At 36.0% G+C, this 18,595-nt stretch overlaps 2 protein-coding genes across 9 annotated transcripts in view; one reads left to right on the top strand and one right to left on the bottom strand.

Moving 5' to 3' along the window:
• The first annotated feature begins 243 nt into the window (after nt 1–243).
• RNFT1 (ring finger protein, transmembrane 1) lies at nt 244–11,882 on the top strand. Of its 2 annotated transcripts, none has more exons than XM_032322854.1 (9): nt 244–409; nt 1,704–2,161; nt 2,349–2,425; nt 4,067–4,167; nt 5,609–5,762; nt 6,374–6,532; nt 7,434–7,499; nt 10,354–10,455; nt 10,982–11,882. In XM_032322854.1, the coding sequence occupies exons 2-9, from the start codon at nt 1,759–1,761 to the stop codon at nt 11,114–11,116; spliced, it is 1,197 nt and encodes a 398-aa protein (XP_032178745.1). In that variant the 5' UTR covers nt 244–409; nt 1,704–1,758; the 3' UTR covers nt 11,117–11,882. The 2 variants fall into 2 exon arrangements, with proteins under 2 accessions (XP_032178745.1, XP_032178746.1); XM_032322855.1 differs by lacking the exon at nt 10,982–11,882 and adding an exon at nt 10,756–10,785.
• RPS6KB1 (ribosomal protein S6 kinase B1) overlaps nt 9,386–18,595 on the bottom strand; it is a 43,570-nt gene continuing 34,360 nt past the window's right edge. For 4 of the 7 annotated variants that reach the window (XM_032322833.1, XM_032322834.1, XM_032322835.1 and 1 more), the window contains one exon: nt 13,941–17,813. In XM_032322833.1, coding sequence (XP_032178724.1) covers nt 17,576–17,813 — 238 coding nt within the window. In that variant the 3' untranslated portion in view covers nt 13,941–17,575. Of the gene's footprint in view, nt 10,291–13,940; nt 17,832–17,987; nt 18,457–18,595 lie in introns of those variants that run through there. The other 3 variants (XM_032322838.1, XM_032322837.1, XM_032322836.1) reach the window with 3 other exon arrangements.

The raw sequence follows: 18,595 nt of genomic DNA on the forward strand, positions 1-18,595 counted from the left end.
AAACATTTTTAACTCAAAATGTCCAGATCTCTGAGGCTTGTGGCGGATTACACGTATATACGCACACAGAGACGGCGGCTTATGGTTTAATGCAGACGCCTATACTGGCGGTCTTCAGGCGCAGTCCACTACTAGCCACAGGTACCAACCCCACGCGGCCTCACCGCTGCCGGGTTCCCAGGCGCCTCCTGTCGCTCTGCGCGCTGCGCGGGGGCGGGCACGCGGCGGGCAGCGCACGCGCGCGTGAGGACGTCCGGGGAGCGCGCGCGCCGCCGCCGCCGCCGAGCTGGGCCGGAGTTGCCGGTAATGGGGTTTGAAGGTGATGGCCTTGATTGAAGGCCTCGCGGCGGGGTCTTCCGCTGTTGCTGCGCTCGCTGCCGAGGCCTCCGTTCACTCTTCGTCATGAGAGGTCAGGCCTGGGAGAAGCGGGCGGAGGCCGGGGACCGCGGCGAATGGGGCTTGGGGGGGGGGGGGGTGGCGGGGTTGGAGGTGGAAATAAATGGGGCACTCGAAGCTCGAACGTGGGTGGAAAACTGAGTCCTGGGGATTCCGGAAGAGTTGCGTGCGTTTGCTTTTAATTTTTTCGTCCCCTTTCTTGCATGTGTTTGGAGGAAAGTGGGAAGGTTCTACGTTTTTATTTATGGAAAAAGATACAGAAACTGTCTCGTTCAACGTTGGTCTTCGGAGGTTTGAGGGAATAAATAGCACCTGTGGCGTTGGGAGCATCGGTGAAAGCCTTTGAAGGCATTAAAAACCACACCGCCGTACAGTAACTGAAAAAAAAAAAAAATTCAGACTTAGGAATGAAATAGAATGACAGAACATGCCCTGTCGTTAACCCTATTTTCTCCTACCAGCAGTCTGGGATAAGGCTCTGCGTTCAGTCAGCTGGGATTGACTCTCTAGCATCTTTCTGCCCACACTGGTCATTTAGGGATCCTTCCCTGCCAGTGTCTGTTGTTCTTCCCACCCCCAACCCCCACGTCCCCAAAGATGATGACATTTTTAATAGGCAGACTATATTAACTATCCTTACTCAGAGTAAAGAGTTACCTAGCAATTACATGGCGACTCCCCAAGTCTACCTATTTTAAAGGTATTGGGGTCGCTTTCTTTTATGGGGGACGGTAATACTCTTGGAAGTAGTTATTAGAAAGCTTTTAAGCCTTGGGAAAGCTATTTCAGCATAAAACGAAATTTGTCGGTTACCTAAGTAAAATGTGTTTATTATCAGTTTTCCATGATACTTTAGAAGGCAGTAAAATTTAATTTTTTTTCTTCCTAGCCTTTCTAAGCATTAAAAAATACAGTCCGACTTTTATGGAATGTAGAATCTCCATCAGAGATGAAACTGCTCCATTCGGGCTGAGTAAATGTACTGATGTTTTCAAGTATGAATGAGTATTCATACATTATTAACATCTGCTGGGCACTCATACTTTGACTATTTTGTGCTTTCCTTCTGTCATTAGAGAAGGCACCCGAAACTAATTTTTTTTTTTGTACCAGATGTTCCCTAAAAAATAGTTTGGGTACAGCCTTTGCATTAAGGGAAGGGGGATGAGTCTAGTAACAAGTGATAGATAACCTGAAGATAATTCATCAACTATGACTATTGGCCTTTAGAATAAAGGATTCCTACGAGCAGTATTTGTCTGTATTTAACTGTTCACTTAGAATATTTTCTGCTCTTTGATTTTTAGGAGATAGAGCCCTGAAACAAAGAAATCTGGATCACAGGAAAAGTATTCAAGGGTCATGCAAGCCAACTGTAGCCAACTGCACAGCCCTCCAGGAGCTGCAGGCAGTGAGGATGCCTCAGTCTCCCAATGTGTCCATACAAAATTGACAGGAGAAGGTTCTTGTCTTCATTCAGGAGATGTTCATATCCAGATAAACTCCATACCTAAAGAATATGCTGAAAATCCAACCTCCAGAAATATAAGGTCAGGTGTCCATAGCTGTACCCATGGATGTATACATAGCCGCTCACGGAGTCATTCCCACAATGAAGCAAGGCAGCCCGATGATACTGCCACAGAGGCTGGAGATCATGGTAGTAGCTCCTTCTCAGAATTCCGCTATCTCTTCAAGTGGTTACACAGAAGTCTTCCATATATTTTGATTCTGGGTGTCAAGCTTGTTATGCAGCATATAACAGGTAGAGTATAATAAAACATTGAATTGTTTCATTGTCAGTTAATTTTACTTCTTTATTGGTAATCTACTTGAAGCTTTGTATTTTGTTAGCTTTTAAAATTATATATGTTTCCTTTAAATTCATGTCATTGTGTTAGCTCTTGGATTTTTTTTTTCCGTTCAATTAACTGGAACTTATTTCCTAACAGGAATTTCTCTTGGAATTGGACTGCTTACAACTTTTATGTATGCAAACAAAAGCATTGTAAATCAGGTTTTTCTAAGAGTAAGTATAACAAATAACTGAAAAAAACATTAAATGTTTCTCTCTGTAGAATTAATTATATACTCGCTTTTGAGAGAAATAGGAATTAAGATAGTTTTCTTGAAAATTTAAATAGACATGTTATAGCATCCATGATATATTAAATTTTGTTACCTAAATGATCTGTCCTAACACTGCATTGTTTCACTTTATTTTCTTTGTATGTTGAGTCCCTGATAGAAAAACTTAATAGGATTAAAAGATTTAGAATTCACTATTTGATCTGATTTGTCAAGTGTCCTCATATTTTGAGTAATTTGACCAAACTATATAATATCACTAAAAACTTTAGCTGTTGCCCTATAAAATTTTAAAATAGTTAAATAAAAAATATACATCAAATAGGTATTAAACTGTTTAGGTCTCTCTTATTTAAAGATAATTAAACCCAAATAGTTTTTCCATAACACAAATGACAAATTATTAGTCATATAAACTATTGGGGAAAATAGGATTAGTTTATAAAATTTCACCTTAAAGCAACTTTGAAGGGCTGTATCTCTGTAAAGGATCATGCATTCTGACCTGGATGTTTGTAGTTAGAACCTATCAAACCATAAAAATGTAATTCAGGGTTTAAAATAGGTAAAACTTTTATAGATTTTATTTATTTGACAGAGAGAGAGACAGCGAGAGAGGGAACACAAGCAGGGAGAGTGGAAGAGGGAGAAGCAGGCTTCCCACCGAGCAGGGAGCCTGATACAGGACTCCAGGATCAGGACCTGAGCCAAAGGCAGACACTCAAATAACTGAGCCACCCAGGTGCCCCTGAAACTTTTAATTAAACATATAAAACAATTTTAAGGGGCGCCTGGATAGCTCAATCGGTTAAGCATCCTACTCTTGATTGCGGCTCAGGTCTTTGTGAGACCAAGCCTCTGTCAGTCTCTGAGCTCAGTGGGCAGGCTGCTTCTTGTCCCTTTCCGCTCCCCCTCCCTGCACCTCATGCTCTCTCTCTTAAATAAATAAAATCTTTCCTTAAAACAATTTAATTAAGGGGTGCCTGGGTGGCTCAGTCAGTTAAGTGTCTGCCTGCCTTTGGCTCCGGTCATGATCCTATTGAAGCAGGGAGCCTGCTTCTCCCTCTCCCTCTGCTCCTACCCCTGCTTGTGCTCACTCTCTCTGTCAAATAAATACATAAAATCTTTTTTAAAAAATCTAAGTGATACTAATAACAAATCACCTTGTTAAAATCTTACTGAATTCTTTGAAAATTTTGAAAATTATACTTACAAATCCTGATAAATGCATTTTTAAAGTTCTTTTTTGTCAGGGAGGCAAAAATAGGCAAAAATACCTTTGCAGAGATAAAGTTTGTACTTGGACAGGTCCTTTATGTTAGCTTGTAGAAGTTTGGGTTTCTTTGAAACCTAGGTAATGTGGGTAATGTTTTAATACAGTGAGGAAACTTGTATTTTAAAAATTTATGAGTTCTGTTTTGTTCACTAAGAGTGTGCTGATGTATAATTTAGCAATATTTTTATTAAGATTAATCTATTAAAATGTTCTAAGTTAATAAAAATAGTCATTAATTAAAATAGTTTAATGACATAATTCTGGCATAATTCATAGTAACAAATTATAAAATTGTTTATTTTTCAGGAAAGGTGCTCAAAGATTCAGTGTGCTTGGTTACTGGTATTCTTAGCAGGATCTTCTGTTCTTTTATATTACACCTTTCATTCTCAGTCACTTTATTACAGGTAATTTGAGGTCCAAATACACAATCACATTTTTTATGTAATCATTTATTCCATAGCACTTTGCATATATCTTAACTTGTATATAATTATTGTTAGAGTTCAATTTTTACTTATTCCTTTCCTTCCAAAATTAAGAGGTCTAAGTGACTCATTCAGATTTATATATCAGTGCCTTGGCTTATAGGTTCTATTTAATTTTTGATACTTAAATTTTTACTTATATAATCAATAGTATTGAATACCATTTAGTTGTTTCTGGTGGTCTTTTAAATTTTTATTTAGTTTTGACAAAAATTTTATATATATAAGATAATACATGATGTTTTGATATGTATACATTATGAAATGATTACACAATCAAGCTAGTTAACATCCATCACCTACTTTAGTTATGTGTGTGTGGTGAGAACATGTGATCTGTTTCTAGAAACAAGGCAAAGACTTACTAAAGGACAGTAGTTAAATTTTCATGTCAGATGGAAATGTTTTGAATTTTTGGCTCTAATCAGGTAATTAGGAGTTTTGGCTTCAGTAGAGCTGGAGAGATGTTACAATCTAGGATATAGTTTCTAGGGGGAAACAATACCACTCAGATTGCATTGGGTAGGTAGGAAGGGGGTTAAGAATAAAAGATGACACCTAGGACTTAGTCTTAGCAACTGGCTGGATAGTGGTACCATTTATGGGCTGGCAAAGACTGGGGAAGGAACTGATTTTGCTTTGGACATGTTAAGTTGGTGAGATCATGTAGAACTGTTACAGAGATTATAGCTATATGTCATGAGCTTAGAGTCAAGGTTAGGGCTATAAATTTTGGTGGTATCCAGCATGTGGCTGATATTTAAAAACTATGGAACTCTTCAAGACTAATGAGGGACAGAAAATGTAGACAGGAAAGGGGGCAGGACTGCACATCCCTATAATTAGAGGAGGAGGAGTAAAGGAGATTTAAGGAACCATCCATCACATAATGAGAATTAGAAGAGTGTGATGTTAGAAGTCTAGGAAGAAGTAATTCAGAGAGGGAAGGTGGAAAATGAGAAGTGGCCTTTGAGTTTAGCAAGACAGAAGGAATTGGTGATCTTGGCTAAAGCAATTCAGTGGACAGGAGGGAATGGACCCTTGATTGGGATTGGTTGAGAAGACAATAGCAGATATCTAGTGTTTAGTGAATTTTTTAGATTACAGGCTAGCTTTCCAACATGCTAGGAAGACTTTTTCTTTATTCTATGGAGGAAACATTTGAAATGTAAACATTTGAAAAGTCTCTTTAAGCAAAATGATTTTCTACTCTATTTACATGAACTCTGACATCTTGCCAAACTCACATTTTTTACACATCAAATTAAAGTAAAATATTTGGTAGCAAATTTAAAACCCCTATCAAAACTTGACCTTTGTATGTTGCTTTGGTTAAGTGTTGATGTTTTTCTTTTGGTAGCTTAATTTTCTTAAATCCTACCTTGGACAATTCAAGCTTCTGGGAAGTACTTTGGATTGTTGGAATTACAGACTTCATTCTGAAATTCCTTTTCATGGGCTTAAAATGCCTTATTTTGCTGATGCCTTCTTTCATCATGCCTTTTAAATCCAAGGTAAGAAACTAACATGGCTTATTGAAAAAATGTTAGCAAACCACACCAATGCTATTTAGTCTTTGTTGAAATGACTCTTTCATAACTTTTCAGTTTCCTAAATAATCTAATTTAAATTATCTGTATTACTTCAGACTGACAACCATTTGCTCAAATCTTGAACCCAAATATTAATCTAGTCCAATAAAATCAGAATTATATTTGCTTCAGAATAATCTAAAAATCAATCTCCACATCACACATAGAAAAACAAAATTTAGATTTGTACTTCTGTTCTCCTCCAGGGCTTTATCAATTAATAACTGATAACTGACTGTATTCAGTGTTTTTCTCATATTCAGTAAAAACTTAAATATAAATTTGTGTAATCAGCAAAAATGTAAATTTTACTTAATAGTATACGTAAAAAATTTTCACTATATCATTCTTTAGAAATTCTTTAGAAACAAATCGCTCAATAATTATGAGAACGAGGTTGCCAATCATAACCATTATCATTATGAAGATTTGTATATTGTCTAGTACTCGTGATTATTTCAGTCCAGTATGAAATATTTATGCTATGTATAAGTAGCTTGTGTAGCTGTTTTTTTCTTTCCCTTCCTTTTTAGGGTTACTGGTACATGCTTTTAGAAGAATCATGTCAGTATTACCGAACTTTTGTTCCCATACCAGTTTGGTTTCGTTACCTTATAAGCTATGGGGAGTTTGGTAATGTAACCAGACGGAGTCTTGGGATATTGCTGGCTTTACTCTACCTCATACTAAAAGTAGGTAACATGGGGCATCCGGGTGGCTCAGGTCATGATCCCAGGTCCTGGGATCAAGCCCTACGTCAGGCTCCCTGCTCAGCAGGGAAGTCTGCTTCTCCCTCTCCCTCTGCTCCTTCCCCTGCTTGTGCTCTCCCCCGCCACCAAATAAATAAATAAAATCTTAAATAAATAAATAAAAGTAGGTAATGTTATAAATCTTCTCATTGTATAATGATTCATGTGATGATTACAGATTTTACATACTATTGCTTTTGTCTTTAACTGTTTTATAGCTTATATCACTAGTTTGAAGTAATGGCAGGTTCTGTATCTACTTTAAAAAAAATGGAATTATTTATCTTTATCTTAATCCAGTAGTTCTCAGATTTAATTGGGGGAGTGGACCTCCACGTAGCATGGGTAGAGTAGAACATACCCATCCCCAAAAGTAGTTAGTATCTGTCCATACACAAAATTCTTGAACTGGTATACTGTCCGGTTGCCCTCAAATTAATATGAAACTTCAAAAAATCTTAAGTACAGGGGTGCCTGGGTGGCTTATTTGGTTAAGCAACTGCCTTTGGCTCAGGTCATGATCACTGGTCCTGCGATCAAGCCCTGCATCGGGCTCCCTGCTCAGCCAGGGGTCTGCTCTCTCCCCCTGCTTCTCCCACCTACTCGTTCTCTCTCTCTCCCTCCCTCCCTCTCAAAGTCTTGGGGAAAAAAAAATGTTGGCTTAAACCTATACATTGATAAGATATTACATAACTGAATTTTAAATATATTTAGAATGAAATGAATATGCAATGAGCATTACATTAATATCAGTATTTGAGATTATGGGAATTTAGCTTTGATCTCTGGGTTTAACAGACAGGGTTCTTTGAATTCAAGAATTTTCTCTTATTTCCTTTTTCAGCTTTTGGACTTTTTTGGACATCTGAGAACTTTCCGACGGGTTTTGCGAATATTTTTTAAACGACCAGTAAGTACTTTTTATCAGTTAAAGAAAAAAACACCTTTTTTTTTTTACCTTTCTTCATTATAAAAATGTTTTAGTTTATAAATGTTACAAGTATGGATTGATAGGACACCTGGTTGGCTCAGTCGGTAGAGCATGTGATTCTTGATTTTGGGTAGTGAATTCACGTCTGACATTGGGCATAGAGCTTGCTTCTTAAAAAATGTGTGGATTTCATAATAACGTGCTTTTTTAGTACTTTGGCACATAGAGATATGGTAATAATTTCAGTTTTATTTCTGTGATAAGTTTCTTGACTTGAATGTTGACAACCACCTGATAGTTGATGTGATGCTTATATTTTTGAATGTGCCACTTCAGATCACTTGACATAAGGGTTTATATACATTTCCTTAAGGATCTTGTCATGAACTTTTATGGTTCCTTTTTGGAAAATTCACATGGGGTGCCTGGGTGGCTCAGTCGGTTGAGCATCCAACTCTTGGTTTCAGCCAGGTCATGAAATCAAGCCCTGAGTTTGGCTCTGTACTCAGCAGGAGTTCTGCTTGGGATTCTCTCCCTCTCCCCTTGTCCCTCCTCCCTCAGCACCCTGCTCACACATGCTCTCTAAAAATACATAAATATATAAATCTTTTTTTGAAATTTTAAAATAAATTTTAATATTTTAAAATTATTTTTAAAAAAATTTTTAAATTAAAAAAAATTTTTTTCACAAATGGTGGCTTTGTATACTTCCATTAACTCTTTAGCTCCTGTAATGCTCTCATTATAATTTATTGTGTATACAAGAAAAGCTCATTACCAAAAATGTCCTTTCAAATCTTCTTACTGGAAAAATTTCCCCAAGTCAATTCTATATATACCAATAAGTTCATAATGTGGAATTTAACAATATATGGAAACTCTAGTGTCAGTTATAAACTTGATTATTATGTGATTCCACTGATGTTATATGTTGCAGAGAAAGGCTCATTTGCTATTTCGTAGTCTCAAAGGTTATCAGTACTCAGATATGGACAGTTTTTGGCTAGACAGAGCTAGTAATCTTATTTTTTTAAAGCAAGCTCTATGCCCAGTGTGGGGCTTGAACTCCCAAGCTCAAGATGAAGAGTCACATACTCTACCACAAGCTGAGCCAGCCACATGCCCCTAGAGCTACTAATAAGTTTTGCTGCATCCTATTCAGACTTCATTCTTCAGATAGGTGTATTAAAATTGAGAGTTCTGCTTAGATGAAGTTTATTGAATTGATTATATGAGTATCAACCATTTTACTATAATTTAGTAAGGCTTGTGCTGAAATACTTTGATAGTCACTCTCTGTGAGGCATAAAGAGAAATCAGTCTTTGATACTCTTTGATTCACTCTTGAGTCTCTCATGAATGCATGCATCTACACAATCCTTAACTTTGCCAGGGAAATGGCAACCACCATCAAAATAAGTCTTCACCTAAAGGGAGTCTGCAAAATGCCAGACAGGAGTGCTTTTTTTTTTTTTTCTAAGGTTTATTTATTTGTTTGAGAGAGAAAGAGAGGAAATGGGAGGTGCAGGGGGAGAGGGAGAGAGAGAAACTCTCAAGGCAGGCCCTATCTCTGCAGCCCTGAGATCACAACCTGACCCAAAACCAAGTCTGATGATTAACTGACTGACACCCAGGCTTCCCAGGAGTGCTGTTTTAAAAGTTTGTCAGCTTATGCTTATGTATCTGCAGTGCACTCTGCTAAATGACACTTTAATGAAGGGAAATCAGCATCAGGATCATTCATCAGTGTTCCAGTTTGTTTCTGGAATCTTTAATATGACCAGACTAAAAAAAAATCCTATTTTTAAATATTTTTATTCTTTGAGTCTTTGTTTGATTTTATTAACTCACAGTATTTAGTAACATAAGTCATAGCCTCAGGTTGAGTCAGGTCATGCTTTGCTCTCATTACCATGACTGAACTTGGTTATTCTTACCTCTCTTCAGCCACCTTTTCCTCATTATTTCTACAAAAAGGTGATCTTATTGGCAACATTTTGTCCTGTCTAATTAATGACTATATTCTACTCAGTTTGGTGAGGAAGTTATTAAGGTTTTAAAGAGATCAAAAACGTTAAGGACTTTAGGAGAAAAGGAAATTCAAAGAATAGTGTTATCATTCAGTCTGTTTTGACAGTATAACTCTGCCCCACAACATTTTGCAATTCCAGTTCTTTTGTAAAATTTTATTTTTTTCCTAGTAGTTAGTCTTCTCTAACTTTAGTGGTAATTAAGGATGACTGTCAATTTATTTTTAGATTTAGTAAAAGGACACTCTTCAGTGGTCCCCAAACCTTCTTCATTTTCAGTTCACTTAGAGAACTTTCAAAAGTTAGATTCCTGGGTCACATCCCTGTATGTCTGGACCTAGTGAGTCAGTCTCCAGTGTGGAGCACAGAAATCTATTTTAAAAGCTATCTCTACATGAGTTACATTCAGCCTGCCAAGCTTTGAATGGACTGTTTTGAACCAATGCCATAGGTAATAAGTGGGCTATTTGGTAATACACATAATACATGAATATTGATTTTATAATAGTTATATTTCAGATGGCTTAATCTCTTAAACCAGTTGGATTTATAGCATTTTCATCATTATTATTAATACATCTAAGAGTCTTCCAAGATCCTATTATGTATTTAATTTCACCTGGATGCATGTAGTCCATCCAGACATGGTTCTGTATACAAAGTTGTTTTGAAATGTTTGCCCCCTTCAGGAGAGTCTTCAAATGCCTAGTTCCAGGGAGATTTGAGAAATACAGCATCACCTATGTATTTGAGTAACAGGAAAGAAAAAGATTTGTAGATGAACAGAACTTTTTTCTTCCTAGAGTTACGGAGTGGCTGCCAGCAAGAGACAGTGTTCAGATGTGGATGACATTTGTTCAATATGTCAAGCTGAATTTCAAAAACCCATTCTGCTGATCTGTCAGGTAAGTATATTTTTTAAGCATACCAAATACAGTACCTTCTCTGAGTCACAAGTGATATTTATTTAGTTGAAAGGAAAAATCTACAGTGTTTAGCCTAAAGTAGCATTCAGGCCACATACTAGTAATTTCTTACCTGTAATCAGAGGTTTGGTAGATTAGTTAAATCTTATCCCTTATGGTCTAATGATTTGTATGGAGAGGAATGTATGTAAGGCCCTTTCTTATACTTTATGGCAGTTACTCTCAAAGACTTTATTAAGCTGTGAAGTCATTATACTTAAAGCTATCGTCTAGGAATAGCATATATTTTATTAAAGCTCACTAAATGAATAGTCAGAAGAATACTGTTGGCTCTATTACTGACACTGCTTTGTGTTTTTTAATGTACTTTGTTTTCTTATTTGTAAAATGAAGGGACTGGTGCTCTCCAAAATTCTTTTCAGCTATAGAGTATGATTCTCTGCAATGTGATGATTTTAAATTAAAATGTTATTAAGTATAAAGTCTAATTTTAATTCCCTTACAGCATATATTTTGTGAAGAATGCATTACCTTATGGTTTAACAGAGAGAAAACGTGTCCACTGTGCCGAACTGTGATCTCAGACCATATAAACAAATGGAAAGATGGAGCCACTTCATTCCACCTTCAAATATATTAAGTTGTATAAACTATGAAGGCCACAAAACACTAATTTCGTTTGGTTACAATGACTATTGATAAAGACATTCAAATGGGTTTTCAGGACTAGAAGTTAAGGAACATGGCTTCAAACGGTTTTAGGTTATTATAGTAAGATTTAAGTGTGTAGTCAAATTTATCAAAAGATTAAAAGAGAGAACCTTATGTTTTAAGAAATATATAAGTAGTGTTCAGCCTAATGCATACGGAAGATTTATTCTGTCCTAATTATTTGACAGGTGATTGCAGTGTTAAATTGTGAATGTTTTCTCATTAATGTTATCAAAATGGTAATTGGGTAACTAAAACTAGTGGTTTTAGAGGAACTCAGGTATTCTTTTCCTGACATTGTTTTCAGAATAAAGAATATTTTTCATAATATTTTAAGATACAGGTTATCTGAAAGTAGAATTTTCTTTAGCATTGACTTTTATAGTTCCCACTCTAAAAATTCTTAAAATTTTCATAAAGTTTGTATTTTTAAATGAAAGTTCTAAAAGTTATTTTTTATCTGTACACAATCAGATTTTCTAAGTGAAGATTAATTTACTGAGGATGATATATTTTAATACTGTATTGCTCTCTGTTAATATGCTTAGCAATCAAATGAGAACAGATGATTTAAATTGTTTGTGGACCTCATACATACAATCTGCCATCAGCTTTAATGTACATGATACTGCTTTTTGTATAGTGCCATGAACTATCTTAAAGTAACTATTAAAATAATCACATGGATTACAAACAGCTCGCTTCACTGATGATTTGAATAGTGTGATAAATGAGACCTACTCAAATTCTACAGAAGATTCCCCTTATAAAGCCTTCTCCAAAAAGTTTTGGAATCTTATGCTTGAGTTGTTACTTGAGAGATTAAAGCTTACACTCAAGAGGCTTCCAGGGGACACCTTAGTGTAGTCTGTTTGCCTCTAGGTACTTCTTACACAGGGTGATAGAAAAGGTAATGAGGTAGTTTCTCTCTCCCCATGAAACCTTTAAGACAGAATCAAATCTTTAACAGAAGTTTGAAGGACTGGGGCACCTGGGTGGCTCAGTTGTTAAGCGTCTGCCTTCAGCTCAGGTCATGATCCCAGAGTGCTAGGAATGAGCCCCACATCGGGGCTCTGTGCTTCTCCCTCTCCCTGTTACTCCCCCTGCTGTGTGCGTACTCTGTCAAATTAATAAATAAAATCTTAAAAAAAAAAAACAAACTATGAAGGACTGATTATATCTAGAGTAGAAGTTTCTGCCCATTTTCTCTATTAGCATTAATCAGTTTGCACACAAGGAAAAGATAGTGAAAGGAAAAGCTGGGAGGTAGAAAACAAATTTATAGTATTAAGACAAAGTCTAAACCAGCATATGGATAAATAAGGACAGTGACCAACCAGCTACAGATTAAGTCACTTCCATGCCTATACAGCCATCCAAACTGACAAGAGTATTAGCTGGGCACCTGGGTGGCTCAGTAGGTTAAACGGATGCCTTCAGCTCAGGTCATGATCCCAGAATCCTGGGATGGAGCCCTGTATCAGGCTCCCTGCTCAGCAGGGCCCCTGCTTCTCCTGCTCTCTTTACTGTTTACCCCCACTGTGCTCTCTGGCTCTCTCCGTCAAATAAATAAATTTTAAAAAGAAAAAAAGAATATTAGCCTATAACTATTTTTCCTACATAAATACTGCCAAGTTATAAGTACACTGTTGCTAATCAGTGATGATATATTTAACTCTATTACCTACTTTGAGAACAGTTGCAAATACTGAAACAAGCTTACTTGACCTTAAATCACTTTCTTGACTGTGATAAAGCCAAGATTATTTAGGTTTACAGCAGAAGACTGAGAAAGGCAGCTTGGGATTAGAATTTGAGTGTGAAAGATAGTTGTGATGACTTCCTATTACCAATACAAGAGTAGCATCTTACTACATGGGTAAGCCCTATTATAATACCTACTCTTCTTACCCTATGGCTATATGGATAGTATTCTTTCTTAATATGATTTAATAAAAAAGGCCCATAATAGACAGTTGGGTTTTTGTTCTTAATAAACAAGAAAGCAGTTCACATATAAATTTAAAAGGTGTGGGGGAATGTAATAGGACAGCTATGTCATCCACCAACAACAGTGATGAACTGGAAGCATTTCTCTACTTACACTTCAAAATGGGAACAGGGATTCAAAAATCCATTTATTCTGTGAATCCAGATCCCACCCTCTGAAAGACTGTTTCTATCAGCATCAAGAGCCAAAACCATGTGTTATATAAAAGAAAAGTCAGTTTGAGAACTTCTATAGGTAACTCATCCAAATGTGAATTACCTCAATTAAGTGGCTTACACTAAACACCCATCTTACACTAGATATATTGAGCCATTAGTTAAAAACATTCATGCACTACATTACGTAGAACATATACATCTAATAACCAAATGTAGTCAACAAGTGTGGCTGAACAAACTGTTGACTGTCAGCACAAGAAAGTCTTCCTAGTTTATCTGTGAAGTTATTTTTCACATGAGTTTTTTTTTTTTTAAGCAACCAATTCAACTATTGAAAAGAACCTGGAAATTACAAGTGTGTAACATCTAATATATCAGTAATAAAACTTGTTATATATTTAAGTAGCTTAAAATTCTCAGCAGAAAGTTTTACAACTGTCAGACCTCACATATATAAGCAGTTTATTAAATATGAGAACCTGAACATATGTGGTATGTTAAAGCAAAAAATTATTGAAACCATTTGTGCTCCTGATAGTTATTTCTTCCTATCTTAGAATAATAAAAAAATCACTTCTATTTTATGTTCATTCAAATTTGCATTTAATTTCTATTTACATTCATTCAATCCGAAATCAAAATACTTAATACAGGAAACTAAATACAAGATGAAAAGCAGAAAAATGTGTTACCCTCATAGCACTCCTACTAAGGCAGCTGAAGAAGTTATTTACTCTGATAGATGCAAAGCCAACTTGGGATAGGAAAAAAAAATTGCTTAAAGAGCAAACACAGATGAACCCATCGTTCAGATGTTACTTCGGATAATCCACTGAGATAATACTTGTGCTGTAGTGATAAATTAAGAATCACACAAGAAAAGTTTTTTATCGATCAGCAACAGACCACAGGTCATGGTGTAACATATACTTTTATGATTGTTTTGTCCAGCTTGCTGGGTCTACTCCTATGAAAAAGGGTAGATGTTTGGACACTGATATTTTTATTTGAGAAATAACCATTTTCAAAGCCTCAAAAATCCATTCTTCATAAATTCAACATTTCTCATGGGAATAATTTTAAGATCTAACACTTGTAAGCTAGGAACCATTATGACTGAGTAACCAAAATAGTTAGATCCTGTATTAAACACACAATCCAAGGCTCAGTATATATTACTATCGAAGATGCATCTTGTTTATAACCATTTGTTAAACAATGTTGAATTTATGGAGTATCATACATGCATTCTTACCCCCCACCCCCCAATTATCTTCTATCTCAAAAAATAGTACGGAAAAATTCGTCTCGAAGGATTCAAATTAGGTGAGACCATAAAGGGGAAAAAGAAGTAACAATTTTCCTAAAAATCTGGTTCAAGTTCAGTAATTCTTTACATTGTTAATCACAGCTGGTTTATAAATCCCAGTTTATTCTGTAATGCTACAAACCTTATAAAATCAAAATTAGTAAACTTCAGTTCTCAGTGATTATATTTTAATTAAAAAACATGTATAAAGTAAAAAAATATCCTGTAATAGCTGATTTTAAAGAAAATAATCAAGTGATGAAAGAAAAGCACTTAATCTCTTTTATACACTTACCTGGAATAATCATAAAGAACCCTCTTAGAAATTTAAGACTAGTAATATTGACATCATATATTTTAAACTATGCTTGGATTTTTACAAATAAATATAGGGTAAGCCATATTGCATAGGTGTGTGCTTTCTGTCTGTGACACTAAAGTGGCACTTGACATGTTTTCACAGTCATAGTAGGGATATCCATTTATGAAACACAATTTCTCTGTAAACTTGCCACAGCATAGGAAATTAATTTCACTAAATGATAAGTTAGAAAAACTATTTGTATGGATGGTAGGTATGCAATTTATGCTTTTTATGCAGGAAAGTTGCAGTGTGCGCCACTACTGCTGGCAATACTAATTATGAAAACAGTTTATGGGGTGGTTAGAGCCAGCCAATCACAGTGCAAATATTACTTACTAGCAAATAGGGCCGAGGAGGACTATTTTGGTGTAAAAACTTCTCTGGAATTTGGTTAGGCAGTCAACACTACAGTTAGTAAACACATTTGAAAACAAGTATCAGAGTAGCACAAGCCATTTGCAGTCTGAAATAAAGCCTGCACCTATCACCAGAGCTTTTGGGTTCTGTTTTTTCAGACAGTATAAACTGTCAGAGAACAAAGATCTGTACTCGAAGTGCAATTTCTGCCCTTATCATTACTGTAGCTTCTAATTTACTAGCTACAGTTATAAAGTTATCAGTAGGCTGCTGCATAAAGGGAGGAGGGGGTCTAGAGGAAGTGATTTAAAAAAAAAAAAAAAAAAAAGGCTGTCTGTTCAAAGATGAACTGTAACCAATTCTTTCATTTATTGCCACAATTGAAAAGGTGTATTTCCAATCCTCCTTCATGGTTCTATTCTGCCTAGTGTCATAGGATTTCATCTCATCTCACTTGAATTGCCATTTAAATAAGCAAAGCTTTGCTCTTTTCTGACTGAATTCAACATGCATAAAGAATCTTATGGCTTGGATCCTATGGCTCAAAAAGGTTTGAAGAACATAGCAAGCAGCATCTATTTAAAAAAACTGTAGGGTTGCAAAATATTACAAATTGACTTTGCACACTCAGACTGAAGACATTATAAAAAACAAAAAGAGACGTTAAGACTCAACTGCAACTGCATGATCATCTATTATACCAGTATGCGCTGAAATATATTTTTATAAAGCTCTGCAGATATTAAACCCTTTCACCAGCTAAAGTCATGGAAATGCTCTCTTTAAGGCAGGAAGTATTTAAGAAAGGTAAAGCTACCTTTATTTTTATTCTTTGTACCTGTATATCACTTATGTAGATTTTGTTACAATTTCAAAAACATAGTGTCTCGTTAACATGTTTCCTAAATTAAGCCACTAAGTTTTCTTATTCACTGTGGAAGACATTCATCAAAAGGCCATCAAATATTTTTACAATCAAAATATGTAGCCCCAGTATAGGAGAAAGAAAAATACTTTTTTCCTTTTAAAACTGTTGAGGAAAAAAAACCTAAGGAAGGTAGACAGCAAAAACAGTTAAAAGTAAAACTTAAAATCTTACCAATTTGCTGTAAAGAGATTAGACACAGAGAGTGGAACATGACAACACCCTCTTTCCCTGGATCTCCCTCTCTCCCTCACTTTACTGCCCTCAGTATGCATTTTATCCTGACTCTTTTCCATCCTTCTTCAGCCATGGGCTGAAAACATTTGGCGTCTTGAACCAAATACTGGTATAAGAACAGGTGGTGACATTTTTCCAGTGCAATGCAGGCCCAGGACAAGGATGAAATGTAGGACATACAATTTATGCCCATTCCAAAGCTTCCAGTTAAGCTTAGCACATAGCAGTACTGCAAGTAGAAATGATTAAATAATTTTTTTCTAGTATTACAGACAGGTATTGCAGCTGGGTTACTGAAAATAAACCCCAAGTCCACCCCAATCCCTCAAACGAGCCACAGCTGTGGTTAACAATGATTCATTTGCATTTTTATTATTTCACCAAGAGAAGAAACAGAAGTTGTCTGGCTTTCTTCACACCAACCAATAATTTTGCATTTTAAAGTTGGGATGTTTTCCATAATGAGCTGAATCAAAAATCTATTTGAAAAATATATATTTATATAAAAAAAAGATTCAGGTTGTTTGCACGTAAAACATCAATTGTTAAGTTTCTTTTGTCTTTGATTCCATGTTGCTGGAAAAAGTTTGAACAAGCTTGCATGCTAATTTGTCCTTAGTTGCAAGTATTACAGGCAATTTCATACTTTGCCTAATGAAAGGATAACCCTTCTTCGACACAATCAGAACTCAACAGTGATTCAGAAGCAACATCCTACCCTTAATACTGTCAGTTCGAGCCATCAATATCAAAATCCTTGATAAGGTTGAGAAGATGTCGCTAGGAATCAATTAATTGATGTGCCTAAGAGTTCCACAATACTATTTTGCTTAAGTTTTTTTTTTTTTTTGCACCATTGATTGATTTTTTAAAATCCATGTTTATTCTTCCTCTGTCCAAAGTGTTCAATGTAATGACACTAACTCTTCGAGACTGTCATTTTGAGTCTTCCTGTTTCAACTTACAGGATGCTCACACATCCTTTCCCCACCTTTTTTGCCTTAAATTCATTAAAATCGTTGCTCTGTCATAGATTCATACGTAGGTGCTCTGGTCGTTTTGAGATCATGGGAAAAGCCTGTTTTTTGTATGGCCCGGAGTTCGGCTGTCGTATTGGAAGTGGTGCTGAAGCTTCCCCACTCATCGTCACATCCATCTGCTCTACTCCACTTGTTTCCATTGGATATTCCACAGGCGTCTGAGGATTTGCCGTGCTGGCTGAAGCACCTCTTCCCCAGAAATCCCCAGGAGAAAATTTGACCGGGCTTTAAGACAAGGAAGAGCTATCATTCATTTATCTCAAGGATTATCTCAACAAGAAGTATTTCCCTTAAATTTCAAGGAAGTGGGGTAATGTGATATTTATTTTTATTTAGTTTTATTTTTGGTGAATTACTACAAAGGCCATCATTCCCCTAGACTAATTGCTAGAGTTTCCTAAATGGTCTATTTACCTCTATACCGGCATGTAAAACCCTCAGTGATAACTTTTTTTTTTTTTTTAAATCATTTTACTCCCCACTTAAAACAGGTTCCCATTGTATTTAAGATAAAATACTTCTCCAAACCTTTCTCTTCATCACGAACCACATGTCAGGAACACTGACCTTTCATTTCCAAGACCAAGATTTTCCTCCCTTCTGGCTTTTGTATGTTGCTGCTCTACCTGTAACATCCTATACTTCTATTTTTTGTACGGGTGGCTTTTTCTCTTCATTCATAGATGTTACTTCACCAGGGAGGCCTTTCTCTGACCACCATGAATAGAAGCCCACCTGTTATTCTTTGCTACTGCCACACTCTTTATTTTTCTTCATATAGAAGAAATTTTTCTTCATATACTACTTCATATGATTACATAATCCCTGTATTTCCTCCTTTGGTTATTTTGACTCTCTTCTCACTAAACTGTAAGCATTAGAACAAGGACAATTTTTGTGTTAATTATGTATCCCCATCATGCAACACAGTCCCTAGTATATAATAAACGTTTAATGAATGGGTAAGGAAGACATTTGCCAGTGCAGCAGCTTACTTTCACAGGAGG

Source organism: Mustela erminea, chromosome 18 (assembly GCF_009829155.1).
Source record: "Mustela erminea isolate mMusErm1 chromosome 18, mMusErm1.Pri, whole genome shotgun sequence".
Taxonomy (NCBI): domain Eukaryota; kingdom Metazoa; phylum Chordata; class Mammalia; order Carnivora; family Mustelidae; genus Mustela; species Mustela erminea.